Source organism: Cricetulus griseus, chromosome 7, assembly GCF_003668045.3.
Source record: "Cricetulus griseus strain 17A/GY chromosome 7, alternate assembly CriGri-PICRH-1.0, whole genome shotgun sequence".
Lineage (NCBI taxonomy): Eukaryota > Metazoa > Chordata > Mammalia > Rodentia > Cricetidae > Cricetulus > Cricetulus griseus.
In genome coordinates, this window is record NC_048600.1 from 75,727,542 (window position 1) to 75,742,644 (window position 15,103).

Consider the following 15,103-nt stretch of genomic DNA (forward strand, 5'->3'; position numbering starts at 1 on the left):
GAACTGGCTGTGGACAGCTGTGTGTTGTGTTCAGATGTATGGTGGATGTTACTGTCACAATAAAATTCAAAGTGGCCCTAGCCCACCAGATAGTAGTGTTGTCATTGAATTTGGCCCTTACCCAGGGGATATAAAAGAGACTTGTCCCCTCAGTTCCATTAGGGACCATGACAAGGAGGCATCCAAGAGGAACGCCTCCAGAGACTCAAACTAACAGGCCTAGGAAATAGCTGGAAACAGTGCAGAAGACAGGCAGATCTGTTGCCCTTCAGGGGACTTCACCTGATGATAGGCATGCCAAAGGCTGCTCCCAGAGCTTGGCTATACCCGAAGCCTAGGGGAGGCCCTTCCACCAACTGTGGGGCCTAAGCAAGTAGAGCCCAGGCTTTAGGACCAAGCCTGAGAGAATGGCCCCATTGTTTCCAAACCTGCCATTCCGTGTTGAATGAGCCATAGGAGACAGCTCAAGTACAACCTTTGGGACCAATAGGTCCCCGAGAAGGTGCAAGCCATGGGTCACCCTAGCCCTGGTTGTATGGATCAAGTTGGCACAAAGCCCAGCCTTCCTGAGGCTCAGGAGATGTGGATCCCAGAGCCTTTGAGCAGCCAGCCTGGTCCTAGTCTTCAGGATCTAGGCCCCAGGGTGGTACAGGGTGTGGGAGGGGAATCCAGTTCCTTAACACCTCTCCCCTCAACACTTCCCCTATGTCTCTCCCAAAGCCTTTTCCCACATGCTCCTCTCCCCATCCATGCCTCTATCTCTATCTCTATCTCTCCCCTGCCATGTAACACTCTACACACCCAGCACCAGCACCATAGCTTCTTTTTCTTATGCCCATCCCCCTCACACCTCTCCCTGCTGGCTCCTTCCTGCATTTGAGAGGTCCACCCGTCTGGAAACTCTTTCGGGTGACCACCTACGCTTTTATTTGGGCCCCTGGCTTTGGGTGTGTGTGTGTGTGTAGTGGGAGCAGAGTGGTATAGATAAAGACACCCACTAGCTTAGCATTGAAGGTCCAGAAGGTGGGGACCTTCCCTGGGACTTCCTGTCTTCCTGATCTGCTGGAAGCTGAAGAGTATAACCTAATGCACCAAAGACACACATTGGGAGACGGAGGCCAAGAGATTGTAGGAACTTGTCTATCATGGCAAAACCCAGAGACACAGCCAAAAGGACAGCACTGGGCATCCTCATCTCAAAGGAAGGACCACTCTCAGGCCTGAGGCAAGCCAGGCCTCTGCTGGGGCTGCTGCTGCTGCTGCAGTGGGCTCACAGGCCTCCTCTTCTCCTCTTCCCCAGAAACACTGCCACACCCTATCAACTTCTCCACAGGGGTTCCTTGCCTACCCTTCCCCAGCAACATTGCCACACCCTGCCAAGCTCTCTACAAGAGCTCCTTGCCTACTCTTGTAGTTCCCTGGGCCCTGTGGTCCCAGAAAGCCCTTACCATCTTGCCTGCCTTGATAATGGAAACATGTTTGTGTGCCAGGCACCATCCTGAGTGTCACGTATTTCTTCCTCAGCTCCTGTGACGCTCACAGCCCCTAACAGATGTTTGTCAACACGGGACAGTGGTTGCCTTGCTTAATGTCCCATGGTCCCAGGAAGCAGATGAAGCCATCTTTTCCTGCTGTGGGACCCTGGGCCTTCAAGCCTCTGGGGTTCCCCAAGGAGCTTGGCATTGAGCTCAGCCCCAGTCTGCCTCACAACTCACCCTGAAGTCGATGGATAGGAGGGTGAGAAAGGGGAGGGAGACACCTGCAAGGGGCAGTGGCACAGGGCTCTCAGCTCTAAGCTGAAGCACTAGTGTTTCCAAAGGATTCTCACTCCATCTCCGCCTGATGGAAATTGGCCCTTCATGCTGTGTCATAGGAGCTGAAGGAGGCTGGGGGTCTATGCCCTCTGCTTGCCATCCTTCCCCCTTTCTCTCTTGTGTTCGTTCCTCTGTGGAATAGCACAGTATTTCTGTGACCCCTCCAGTGATCGCCTCTGTTCCCTATAGGGCTCCGCCCATTTTGTGGGGGCTGTCACAGCTAAGGATAAGGTGGCTCAGAGTGGACCTGCATGTCTTTGCCACAGTCTGCCTCTCACTATCCCTGCCACTGAGGACTCTTTCCAAATGCCCATTTTCCCTTCCTGCCTCTGGCCAGCCCTGCAGGGGCTGTGCTTGCCTGTACAGGGAGAATGAGAGGATGTCCATCACTGCTGGGCAAGGGCTAGGCTTCCAGGCCCTGCTGACTGGCTCCCTGATTCTTTTTCTGTCTATTTTATTTTTGTTTTTTCAAGACAGAGTTTCTCTGTGTAGACCCAGCAGTCCTGGAACTCACTATGTAGACCAGGGTGGCCTCGAACTCACATAGTTCTGCCTGCCTCTGCCTCCCAAGTGCTGGGATTAACAGCATGTGCCACCACCGCTGCCACTGGCTCTCCTGTTTCTATTGCCACTTTTATGATTGTTTCCTCACTAGGATTCTGGTGCTCTGTCTCTGTGCTGGGGCTGTCTGGAAAGTGCTTTTGGGGCTGGCCTGTTCATCCACACCCTAGCACATGGTGGGCACCTGGTAAGTGGATGTTTCCCTAGATCAGGGAATGGCTTTGCAGCCTGCAGGCCAAACCTATCCCATCCCATGGCACTGTTGTCCATAGTTGGCAGAGCTGGGTCAGGACAGAGACTGCAATGTCCCAGGCTGAAGTAATTTACTCTCTAGACCCCATAGGATTTTTTTTCTTTTAAAGAACCAACTCCTGGCTGCTATCTCATTTCATCCTAAGGGCAGAATGGACACACAATAGCATATCACTGAAGAGAGAAAATGGGATGGAGAATATACTCTTTTCTTTTTTTATTTTGGTTTGTTTGAGACAGGGTTTCTTGGTGTAGCCCTGCTATCCTGGAACTCCCTCTGTAGACTCGGCTGGCCTCAAACTCAGAGATCTGCCTTACCTCTACCTCCTGAGTGCTGAGATTAAATGCATGTGAAACCACCACCTGATGAGAATATACTCTCTCTGTTTGATTTATTGAGACAGAGTCTCACTCTGTAACCCAGCTGGTCTTGAATTCATAGCAGTCCTCATGCCTCAGCCTCTCAGATGCTGGGATTCTAGGGATGAGTCTCTGCACTCAGCTATAACTTTCTAAGTCAATTATTCATAATCCCAGAAAAGGGTATGAAGAAAGAGGGAGAGAAAATAAGGGGGGTTAGACCTGAAGGGACAGGAGTGAAAGAGGAGAGACCTGAGTCCAGAGAGGTAAAGGTGTAACATGCATGCCCAGGGAAGAGCATTTGGTGGAGGACCGGAGCAAGTGCCGAGACCCTGAGGCCCTGGTGTTTGTGGAAGTGCTTGGAAGCCAACATGGCTGGTGTGCAGTGTGCAACTCTAGGGGAGAGGTAAAGTCAGTGAGGTAGCATGAGTGTATGATGGATCACCCTGTGGGCCATGGTTAGCCTTTATTGAGGGGCATGTGGTGTCATGCTCACTTCCTTGTCTCCCAGAGCCCCACAGGGATGGAACTGCACTCGGACTCTTGGCTCTGAGCACTGGTTGTGATTTTCCACACCTGCCATGGTAGATCTGCATGCTGATGCTCCTCTCTGAACAATAGCAGCAGGAGGGCCCTGTGACCTCTGCCTGGACAAGCTGTACAGACAGGCAGGGCGTTGCTGGGCTCTGTGTCTGGGCCTACTGTGGCCCACGCACTTCAAATAGCTCCACTCTGAAGCCAAGACCCAGGGCGGGCCTAGCCTCTCCCAAACCAAGCACAGCAATTAGTGCCTCCTCCCGCGTCCCCCCAGCCTCAGCAGGCAGCCGGCCTGGTGCTGAGGCAAGGCCTTGGTGTGACTGCTCCCCGTTTACAGCCAGTCCCTCAGAGTCACCCACAAGGCAGAGTCTGAAGCCACATCCTGGCTGTTGTGGTTCTGACAGACCTGAATCTTAGCTGACCTTGGCCTAGTCACCATAACCTTGGTGAAGCACTCATCACTGCTAGATGAGCTTGTCTCTAAAGCTCCCTCCTATGTACACTGCTTCTCTCTGCCCTCTGAAGTCCTGCCCAGTAGCCCACTTGGAGTCCCCAGTGTGAGGTCTTAGGTGGGGGAGGAAGCACCCTGATTTGGTTCACTTCCTTCTTCCTTCTCCCCCAGCTCAGCTGAGAGGGCCTGCAAAACTGGCCCTGGCACCCCTGCTTGATAACCCACTAATTCTGGACTCATTGACCTCTCCCTCACCTAAGGCTGCAGCCTCCTGTCCCTTCAGAGCAATCTGTCTGTCCCAGAGCCAGATGTGGCACTTGGCTGTTGTTGTGAATGTTAGAATATGCCTGCCAGTATGCCTGTGTCCCACCACTTCTCATGGCCAGCCTAGCTTAGCCTCACCGGCTCCTACCCCAAAGGCGTCCTTAGTGATGGCCCCCATTTCCTCTCCCTTGGCAGCCCCCTGACTATCACACCCCTTTCCCAATCAGGCCCAATCCCATCTCTCTCACTGGAGCCCCAGGGTTGCCTGTCTTGTGTACACATACAACACACACACACACACACACACACACACACACACACACACACACACCTCTCTCTCTCTCTCTCTCTCTCTCTCTCTCTCTCTCTCTCTCTCCCTCTCTCTCTCTCTCTCACACACACACATACTCATGCACACTCACACACACCACTCACACACTCTCACACACACACCACTCACACACTCTTACACTCTCACACACACACACTCACTTACACACACTCACACTTACACACACTCATACACACACTCTCTCATACACACACACTCATGCACACTCACACAACACTCTCTCACACACTCTCACACTCTCACACACACACTCTCACACACTTACACTCACACACACACACTCACTAACTCACTCACTCACACACAGCCCTGGGCAGGCCAGGACCAGGCCCTCTAGGAGGTGGATTTTGGGAGAAAGGGGTGGGGGTCAGAGGAAGAGTAGGAGAGGGACAGTGAAACTCAAGGCAAGTCCCTCCAGATTGGAATCCCCAGAGAGAGAAAATCCATTATGATTCTCTGGGAACATCTGGACAAGACTGTAGTATGATGTCGCTGATGCCATGGGAAATAGCATCTGCCTCTCCAGGTCCTGAGAGCTGTCTATGCTGCCTCTATAGGAGGCAGAAGTCGGTGCTGGGCAAGCTCCCTCAGTCACTGACTTGAAGAGATCACTGACTCATGTTCAAGCTCCTCTCAGGAGCCTGCAGCCTACAGAAGCAAGGCAATCCTGAGGAACTGTAATAGGCCTGCCACAAAACCACTGACCTTCCCCACAACCTCAGGTTTCCTATCTGTAAAACCAGGTGCTTGCACCAGGCAGGCACTGGAAGCAGGCTTCCTGCTTTAAATATTTCCAGGGCCAGGTCCTAAAAGAAAGGAGACCCAGTAAGACTTAGAGCATGGAGCTGTCAAGCACCACGAGGCCTTTGGCTCCCTCTAGTGGTAAGCCCTATCTCCCCACTCCCTCCCTGAGACAGTGTTTGTATAACAGCTCTGACCTGGAACTCACTCTGTAGAACAGTCTAGCCTTGAACTCAGATCTGCCTGCCTCTGCCTCCCAGATACTGAGATTAAAGGTGTGTGCCACCACCACCCGGCTCCTGCCTCACTTTGAATAGCCCATATCTCACCCCCCACCCTCCCCTAGCTGTCCCAGACTTGTGAAATTCTGCCCAGGTCGCTGCCTCTCCCTGGCCCTCGATCTCCCTAGCTGGTGTAACTACTGGTGCCAGATTAGCTAGTCTCTAAGGCCCCTCCCATGCACGGTGCTTCCTTAGATACTGGAAGTTTCCAGGCAGAAGCGGGTTCGGGGCAGCTCACCGATATCTTGGTGAAGACGGACAGCAACAGGGACAGGACAGACAGGTACATGCGTATGCGCTGGCCGCCAAAGCGCTTCTGGATGTATTCAGGCAAGGTGACAATCTGGGGAGGCAGAGGATATGAGGGCTAAGTGTTCTCAAAGGGGGTGAGGTGACTATCAGGGGAGGGCCAGCTCCATCCCGAGGCTCTCCTGCACAAGGCCAAGCCCTGCACCTACAGGCACAGAAGCTTCGGGAAAAGGGATTGCCAAGACTCTCGGCAAATGCAGGGCTGAGGCTGGGGACAGGACAGCCTCAGAATGCAGACATGTGTACCACCAAGGGGATGCCTGGAGCAACAGCCCCAAGAGGCATTGTGTTGGCCATGGTGGACCAGTTGCATGTGACAGTAAGGGCCAAAGGGATCAGCCTTAATGGTTTGACAGAAATGTTAGTCAAACCTAGCCCTGTGACATGAGGCCCCAGAAGTTCTGCCTGCCCCTGCTAGCTTGGTGAGGGTCCAGCCTCTGCCATGGCCCCAGGAAAAGACTCACCTCTGAAGATATGTAGATGGGTACAAACACCCATGCCAGTGCCAAAAGCACATATGTGGCCTGTGGGGACAGAGATAGGAGAGGGCTGTGGGCACAGCTTCCAAAAGTCCTGCCCTGGCACATAGCCAAATGTGACAGAGGCTAGAGGTGCTGGGGCCACCCCAGCCCCTCCTGCTTTGCTGTAAGAGCTGGGCACTTCTCCCTCCTATGGGCCTTTCTGGACAGTGGGACCACCCAGCATGTCTGTGTCTACAGACTAGTGTGCCTTGGAATGCTGTGCCCCCCCAGCCTGGCAGACCCTCGCTGATCCACATTGCTGGAAACCACCATATCCAGGGGCCAGTTAGTGTGGCTATGCCCTCTGCCCTGGCCCTCCCACGGGTTGTATCCATCTTCTGAGGCTCACATTCCACTCGAAACCTGCCACAGCCACGCCTCCAGCAGCACCTGAGCCTGCCAGTCCTACGAAGAGGCCAGAGCCTTCACTGCTTGCAAAGAGTGAGGCTCCAATCTGTAGAGGGAAGAAAAGCGATCATTGCGAGCCCATGACATCAGCCCCACCTAACCCAGAAATACCTCCTCCCACCTGGCAGGCCTAAGGGGGGGGTAGGGCACACCCTTTTCACATACAAAAAGCCCAAGCTTAGGGGTACAAGTTGGGGTACCCATAGGCTAAGAAATAGACAGTTTTCAGACTCCGAAGCCATTTACAGAACTTCGAGCAGTTTGTCCCTACACAACCAACTGGAGTCTCCTCCAGCCCAGGCCTATCCTATTGAGCTGGTCTTAAACAGGGACCTTGAATGAGGCACAGGAAGTGATCTCAGGAATTCAGATGCTCATTGAAAGCAGCCCTGTGAACAAAGGATAGGTGAACTCACCGGCCACCAAGCCATGTCCCGGCCTGCCAGGAAGTAGCCACTCACTGTGTTCCTGCTGGCTCTGCAGGCAGTCTGCAAGAGCAACAAAGGGAAGAAACTGCAACAAATGCAGGATTCTACTGCCTGCAGCCAAACACCTTGCAGCTCCTCCATTGTCTGAGTGATGCCATGCGACCCGCAAAGAAGTGAGAACATACCCACACACAGGCTCACAGAATGTTCTCGGCAGCATTATCCAAATAGTCCCAAATGGAAACAATGCAAAGTCCAACAATTGATGAATACACAAAATGAGGTATATCCATACAATGGAATATTATTCAGCCAGAAAAAGAGACACAATTCCCAAGCTCCCCGTTTATTTTCTTTGTCATATTTGGGCTGTCAAATTCCTTTCCTAAGACAGAATGACTATTGGTCAAGCAAGTGGAATTGTTTTTACAGACAGGCTAAAAAGACAACAAACTCTCTAAGCAAGTTGTCAACTCCAAAGTGACTGTCCTTGTAAGGCAGACAATAGAGACAGGGCAGAAAAACAATGGAGTGGGGACCTCGAGTTATTTTAGGTTTCTGGTGGGGGAGAGACTGTATTATTGCGATTGAAATGTGCCTATTTGGGCAGGCAGCAGTGCCTCATCCATCCTGCTGTCTTGGAGGGTCAGGGGAGCAGCTACTTTCACACTGGGGAAGCAAAACTGTAGTGTGACTGATTCCATTTTTTAGGATTTCTATTTTTATGTGTATGGGTGTTTTGCCTGCATGTATGTCTGTGATCCATGTGCCATAGTGCGTGTGCAGAGGTCGGAGGACAACCTCTGGTGTCCATCCTCATCTTCCACTCTGTTTCAGACAGGGTCTCTTGCTGTTTAGCATTACATACACCAGCTAGCTGGTCCACGAACTGCTGGGCTTCTCCTACTTGCCTCCCATCTCCTTGCCACAGAAGCCCTGTCTTCCAGATATGTGCTTAAATGGGCTCTGGGGTTTTGAACCCAGGACCTCATGCTTACACAGCACATACTTCACATATCAAGCTATCTCCACAGCCTGTCATTTTTACTCATTCCAAGTGATGCTCAGTGCACGGCTCCGTGCAAATGCTTGGAACATTTAGAAAGCACAGAGACCACAAGTGTGACTCTCAGGAGAACAGCAGCAAGATGTGTGCACTTTAGCCAAAGCCTGGGCTTCAAGAACCAAATCAAAGAGGCTGGTAGGGAGTCTGTTCATTGCAACCACTGCTTGGCTCCTTCACCTAGACCTCTGAGCCTCTACAATCCCCAGCACAGGAGCCTAAGCACAGAAACTGTGGGCACCAGTTGTGGATTCCTTTCTGCTTGGGTGGTAGGCAGAGAGCCCATTGCAGTGCCAGGACCTGGTGAGCTTGAAGGAGGGGCTGGCTTCACAGAGCCCTGTGCACCGTTGTTAGAGAGCTGCTCAGGGTAGTCGCTGGGGCTGAAGGTGCTAAGGTCGTCTGCACAGGGTGGGCTGAAAGGCTGTTCTGGATGGCTTGATTTGGCCAGAGAGGCTGTTTTCCTTGCTGTTCTTCAGCTCACTGGAGTCACACCAGCTCCCTCCTCCAGCAGTCTTTCCTAGGATCTATAGTCTTCCAGGCACAGCTTAATCATTTCTAGCTTTTGATTTGGAGGAGAGACCAGCAACTTGTCTGTTTACTAGAACACTTACAGGCCACGGCAAGTTACTAATTAGCCTCATTTCAGCACCTTGTCTCAGGAAATAGGGAGGCCTGAGGGGAGGAGAGACACCAGGAACATCCAGGCATTGGAGCAGTCAGAGTATAAGCTCCCTGTCATATATGGATGTGGCGTGCCCAAATGGTTACCTTGGTAATACCAAAGGTTACAGATCTCCACAGAAGGTATAATACTGATAAGAAAGTTGGAGATATTATGCCAATTAGCAAAATGTGACAGAGTTAGAGCATGCAGTTGGAAAACTGGCACCAACGATATGCTCAGTGCAGGGTTGTTAAAATATCACCTTGTAAAACACACACTTGTGCAAGTACACACACACACACACACACACACACACACACACACACACACACACCATGGGGCGGCTCAGTGGTGAAGAGCACTGACTGTTTTCCCAGAAGAGCAATACCACACAGTTGGTCACAAGCATCTGTAACCCCAGTTCCAGAGGATCTAACACCATCTTCTGGCCTCCATGGGCACCGACCAGGCACACACATGGTGCAGACACACATACAGGCAAAACACCCTTACATATAAAATAAAATGAAAATGAAAACCAAACCAATGCAGGATCCGAGAAGTAAAAAAAAAAAAAAAAAAAAAAAAAAAAAAAAAAAAAAAAAAAAATGAGCAGAGCCCAGCTCTGCTGATGGCCATTGTCATTTGGTATTTGACATAATTAATTGTATTAGTGCTGCCACTACCACCACCACCACCACCACCACCATGGCACTGGTGGGTTTTTGTCGACTAGACATACTGGGAAGAGGGAATTTTAACTGACAAAATACCTCCATAAGACTGGCCTATGTGCAAGCCTGCGGGGCGTTTTCTTAATTAGCGGCTGATATGGGAGGGCAGCCCATTGTGGGAGGAGCCCTTACTGGGCTGGTGGTCCTGGGCTCTATCAGAAAGCAGGCTGAGTAAGCCACGGGCGGCAAGCCAGTAAGCAGCTCTCCTCCACGGCCTCTGCATCAGCTCCTGCCTCCAGGTGCCTGTCCTGCTGGAGTCCCTGCCTTGACTTCCTCAGTACTAGGTTATGACGTCAGGGCTAAACAATGAAATAAACCCTTTCCTCCCAAGTTGCTTTTGGTCATAGTGTTTTGCCAAAGCAATAGAAACTCCAATTAAGACAGCCACCATCACCATCACCACCATCACCACCACCACCACCACCACCACCACCACCAACACCACCAACACCACCACACCACCACCACCACCACCACCACCATCACCACCATCACCACCATCACCACCACCACCACCACCACCATCACCACCACCATCACCACCATCACCACCATCATCACCATCACCACCATCATCACCATCACCACCATCACCACCATCACCACCATCACCATCACCATCACCACCATTGTTATCATCACCATTACTGCCATTATCAGCAACACCATCACCACCTTTAAAACCTCACCATTGCTATCGCTACCATTGCCACCACCAACACTATGTCCATCATCACTAACCATACAGTCCTACTGGCACTACCACTACTGTAGATCCAATGGTGGCAATGGGGCTGCATCCTTCCCAGGCCTCACTGGTAGTTCTCACCCTGAGAAGTAGGCACTGTCACCACCCTATAATCCTGAGTGGACATGACCAGTCTCCTGTTCCCCAGGCTCCTGTCTTGGGCCAGGAGTTATGGAAGGAAAGCAAGGATAATGACTCTCCTATGGAGCGCCTCAGGGCTCCAAGGCTGAGGCAAGGAATTGACCTAAACATGGTATTGTGAGGTGGGACAGAGCTGGCCTGTTGCACTCCCTCCCATTTAGGTGTGCTTTGAAGGCTGGCACTGAGATGACACCAAGGAGGGCCCACTTCCACTCTTGGACCCCTCGGTAAGTCTAAAACCCATTGCTTTGGCTTCTTATCCGCACACAAGCCTGGCCTTCCCCGGGGACTGGGACACTGGAAAGAGCCTGAAAACTACACAGCAATGTCAGTGGCCCTGCTGCTGGGTGGAATCGTCTGCCTGACATATCAAAGGAGGGAAATGGAACTCAGGAGTTACCGAGCAGGGCAGTGCTATCAGGAGCTTCCAGGTCCCAGACACCCTCCCAACTCCAGATTCTGCACCAAGACTTTGGGCACAGCTAGGGAATCGCCACAATTCTGGCACTGAGGCAGCAGGCCACCAAATAAGATGTCTGCAGACACCCAGGGATGTGCTGGCCCCAGTGGGTCACTGCAGGCTCTTACCCATATGCCCACGGCCACATTCAAGGCAAAATATACAGCGATGACAATGATGTCAGTGACACTCAGCTGGGTTCCTGGAGCATGGAGGTCTCCGGTAGAGTTGTCAGCTGCCATCCTGCAGCAATACCACTCTGAGTCCAGGGACTGAGGACAAGTGGGGTCACTCAGGCCTTTCTGGGCAGAATTAATTGATCATTAAACCAACAGAGAAAGTGGCATCTCCAGCCCATGATGGAGCTGCGTGCAGAGGGACTGTCTCAGAGTGCAGATACAGCCCTCGTGTGCCCCACAGGGGCTGCCTCAGGGTGCAGATACAGCCCTCGTGTACCCCAGAGGCAGGTGAACCCCAGAGGGTAGAAACCGGGGTGATCTGCGAGAAGTGAGGGCAGGGGGAAAGGAACTTCTTCAACTCTGAGTGCGTTGCAGGAGAGAGGGAATGGAATGCCAGTGCCCCAGTTTGGCTTCACCTAGATTTAATTTATATAAGAAGTATGGAGCAGTGGGATGGCTGCCTTGCCCCTAGGGACATCTCCCTGAGGGACAGGTATGTCCCCAGTGGCTCCTGACAATGCCAGGACTGCCCCTATCTCAGGCCCTAAATCCTGTTGCCATTATTTCTCCTGCTTTTCTAGCAAGTAAGACAGGCCTGACCCTTCCACACAGCCATCCATTTACCTACCACTCCGGCCTGGGCCAATACCTGTCAAATACCAAGGACCCTTTCCCATTCTGTGGTTGCTCCCACATCATGATCAAGGCCACCATGCAGTGTAGGTGACATCTCAGTCTAGCCAAGGACACAGAGCCGAAGGCTAAGTCATCTGTCCCCATCATTCAAGGGGCAAACTTAGACCTGGACCTCAGTATGGTGGCAGTGGTGACTCTAGTTTCACTGTGACTCCAAGACCTGCCACCCATTCATCAGTGACATCAGTGGCATCAGTGTTCAGCAGGTCACAGTCACCTCATGCTCCGCTCAATAGCTTGGCTCGTGCCCTGTGCTCTGTGAAGTGTTTAGAGTTTAACTGTACCCTTCCAGAAGTGTTAATGAGTAGGTGGCCGCCACCAGGAACACACTACAATTCCACATAGTCTGCTACTTGGCAACCCTGAGCAGAGACTAAAGGTTAACTCTTCTGTATGGAACAAGACCAAAACAGGAAAGTGAGTCTCTATTGAGCACAGGCTTCAGCAGGCTTAAATGGCTCTGTCCCCACTACACTTGCCTGCAAGCTGGTCTCAGTGCACATAAATGTGTGCAATGTCTGTGAACCAAATACTCACTTGTACGAAAGATCCACTGGGTGACATCTAGATTTATTGAGTTGGTGGTTTGGATAAGAATGGTTCCTATGTTGGGTGGTGTTGGCACATGCCTTTAATCCCAGCAATCAGGCAGATCTCTGTGAGTTCAAGGCCAGCCTGATCTACAGAGTAAGTTCCAGGACAGCCAGGGCTACATACACACACACAAAAAAACCCTGTCTGTCTCAAAAGACAAACAAAAAAGAATATCCCCTATAAGCTCATATATCTGAATGGTGTGTCACTAGGGGATAGCACTATTTGAAAGGATTAGGAGGTACGGCCTTGTTGGAGGAAGTGTATCACTGAGGAGGGTGGGCTTTAAGGTTTCTTTCTTTTTTTTAAGTTTATTTTTATTTTATGTACATTGGTGTTGGGTCCCCTGGAACTGGAATTAGACAGTCAATGAGCTGTCATGTGGGTGCTGGGAATTGAACCCAGGTCCTCTGGAAGAGCAGTCAGTGCTCTTAACCGCTGAGCCATCTCTCCAGCCCCAGACTTTGAGGTTTCGAAAGCCCATGCCAGGCCCAGTCTCTGTCCCCCTGTTTGTGGATCAGGATGTAGTTCTCAGCTACTGCTCCAGTGCTACACTGACCACCATGCTCCCTGCCATGATAGCAATGGACTGGCCCTCTGAAACTGTGTGCAAGCCCCGGATTAAATGCTTTCTTTTTTTTTAATTTATTTATTATGTATACAACTTTCTGCTTCCATGTATATCTGCACACCAGAAGAGGGCACCAGATCTCATAAGGAATGGTTGTGAGCCACCATGTGGTTGCTGGGAATTGAACTCAGGACCTCTGGAAGAGCAGTCAGTACTCTTAACCTCTGAGCCATCTCTCCAGCCCCCCCCCCATTAAATGCTTTCTTGTAGAAGAGTTGCCTTGGCCATGGTGTCTCTTCATAGCAATAGAACAGTGACTGAGACATTGAGCCTGTTTCATCAAGTTGAGTGTCTGAACCAACAGTCATTGAGGCCTCTGCACAACAGGAAGTAATGTACTGACAGATTATGTTGCCACCTTCCAATCCAAGGTCCTACAAAAAGAAAACCGATTTTCCAGTTCTGCCCTAAAGGATGGGAACATGGGAGAAATGACATCCCTCCCCTGTGCCCAGCCATACTCTCATTTACATACATGACACAGGACATAACCCTTCTGGTCAACTCAGCCGAAGAGAGATTAGGACTCCCCACCTTGTCAAGAAGCCATATATGGCCAGTGTTATGCTGTTATGCCATATGTTATGCCAAGTTCTTGAAACCCCCCAAAAAAGACCACCAAGGAGCTGACTCACTGATATAAATGCATAAGGCTTAATGTTAAGTTACAAGCCCTGGCAAGGACCCTGTCCAGCAAACTGGTACAGCATCTTGCAGGAAAAGGGTGCCTGGCCTCAATTGCAAGAAAAAAACACAAGCCAGGTGGTATGTGCCTTGGCTGTTCAGGATTGGCTAAGAGTAGGTGACCTTTGGATTCATTGACATGAGGGCTAGGGGAATTTCAAAATTGTTACTAACAGTTCCCCACAAGGATAGTTTGGTGAGAAGATGTTATTTACCAAAATTAGTCATTGCCTGACCACCCAGATGGGGTCACTTTCTCTCAGGTGGGCACAGTTTGGGTGCTCCTTGGAACTGTTTATGGTTCCTTGGCTGGAGCTGAATCAGCCTTGTGCCATGCATGGAATTTCTCAAGGTGGCCTTTTCTGAGGATGGAGTAACTCCATCCTCTCCCCATCCTCTTCAGTTTACCTTGCTCTTACAGCCAGGTGGTGGTGGTGGTGTTGGCGGCAGCAGTGGCACACACCTTTAATCCCAGCACTCGGGAAGCAGAGGCAGGCAGATCTCTAAGTTCAAAGAGTGAGTTCCAGGACAACCAAGGCTACACAGAGAAATCCTGTCTCCAAAACCAAAAAAAGAAAAGAAAAGAAGGAAGCTATCTGTTTCTCAGTCTATTTTCTGTTACTATAACCGAATACCACAGACTGGGTAGTTTATAAAGACTAAAGATTCATGCAGCCTACTGTTCTGGAAACTGGTCAGAGACACATCTGGAATGGCACTTTTTTTTTGGTGGGGATCCTAAAGTCCAGAAGCAGGGCAGAGAAGCATGTATGCAGGAGATGACAGACAGCCTTGAAAACAGACCCACTGGAGCTACAACCCAATGATCAGGCACTTAGAGCCCAATCACCTCCCAGTCTCCACATGACTGTAGTTGCCATTTCCAGTAAGTGAGATTTGGGGACACCTTCAAACCATAGAGCATCCATCCAAAGAGAAAGTCCCTGGACTCATGAGACCCACTTTCTGAATAAGTCGGTCATCAGTGTGGAGGGTGGGACCAGAGCAAGACAAATGTGTAACCACTGACCCAGCAAGCCCGATGCTGAAAAGCATAGCAAGGTCAAAGACTGTGTCAGGCCAGGAGTGGCTTCTAGAACTCACTTCGGAGGCTTATTCCTGTGGGAGGAGGAGTGCACGATGAACTGAACACTGAGCGCCATAGGTCACTTTCGGGGATGATAAGGAGGAGCCCCTCCGTTAGAGAATTGAGATCAGAGTGAGAGGTTC

At 51.0% G+C, this 15,103-nt stretch overlaps 1 protein-coding gene across 3 annotated transcripts in view; it reads right to left on the reverse strand.

The window, feature by feature from the left end:
* The window catches only part of Slc5a10 (solute carrier family 5 member 10), a 47,769-nt gene extending 36,438 nt beyond the window's left edge, over window positions 1-11,331 (reverse strand). For all 3 annotated transcript variants that reach the window (XM_035447985.1, XM_035447986.1, XM_027427234.2), the window contains exons 1-5: window positions 11,218-11,331; window positions 7,268-7,339; window positions 6,793-6,897; window positions 6,387-6,446; window positions 5,852-5,956 (exon numbers count right to left, since the gene is read on the reverse strand). In XM_035447985.1, coding sequence (XP_035303876.1) covers window positions 5,852-5,956; window positions 6,387-6,446; window positions 6,793-6,897; window positions 7,268-7,339; window positions 11,218-11,331 — 456 coding nt within the window. The remainder of the gene's footprint in view (window positions 1-5,851; window positions 5,957-6,386; window positions 6,447-6,792; window positions 6,898-7,267; window positions 7,340-11,217) is intronic.
* Between the last annotated feature and the right edge of the window lie 3,772 nt (window positions 11,332-15,103).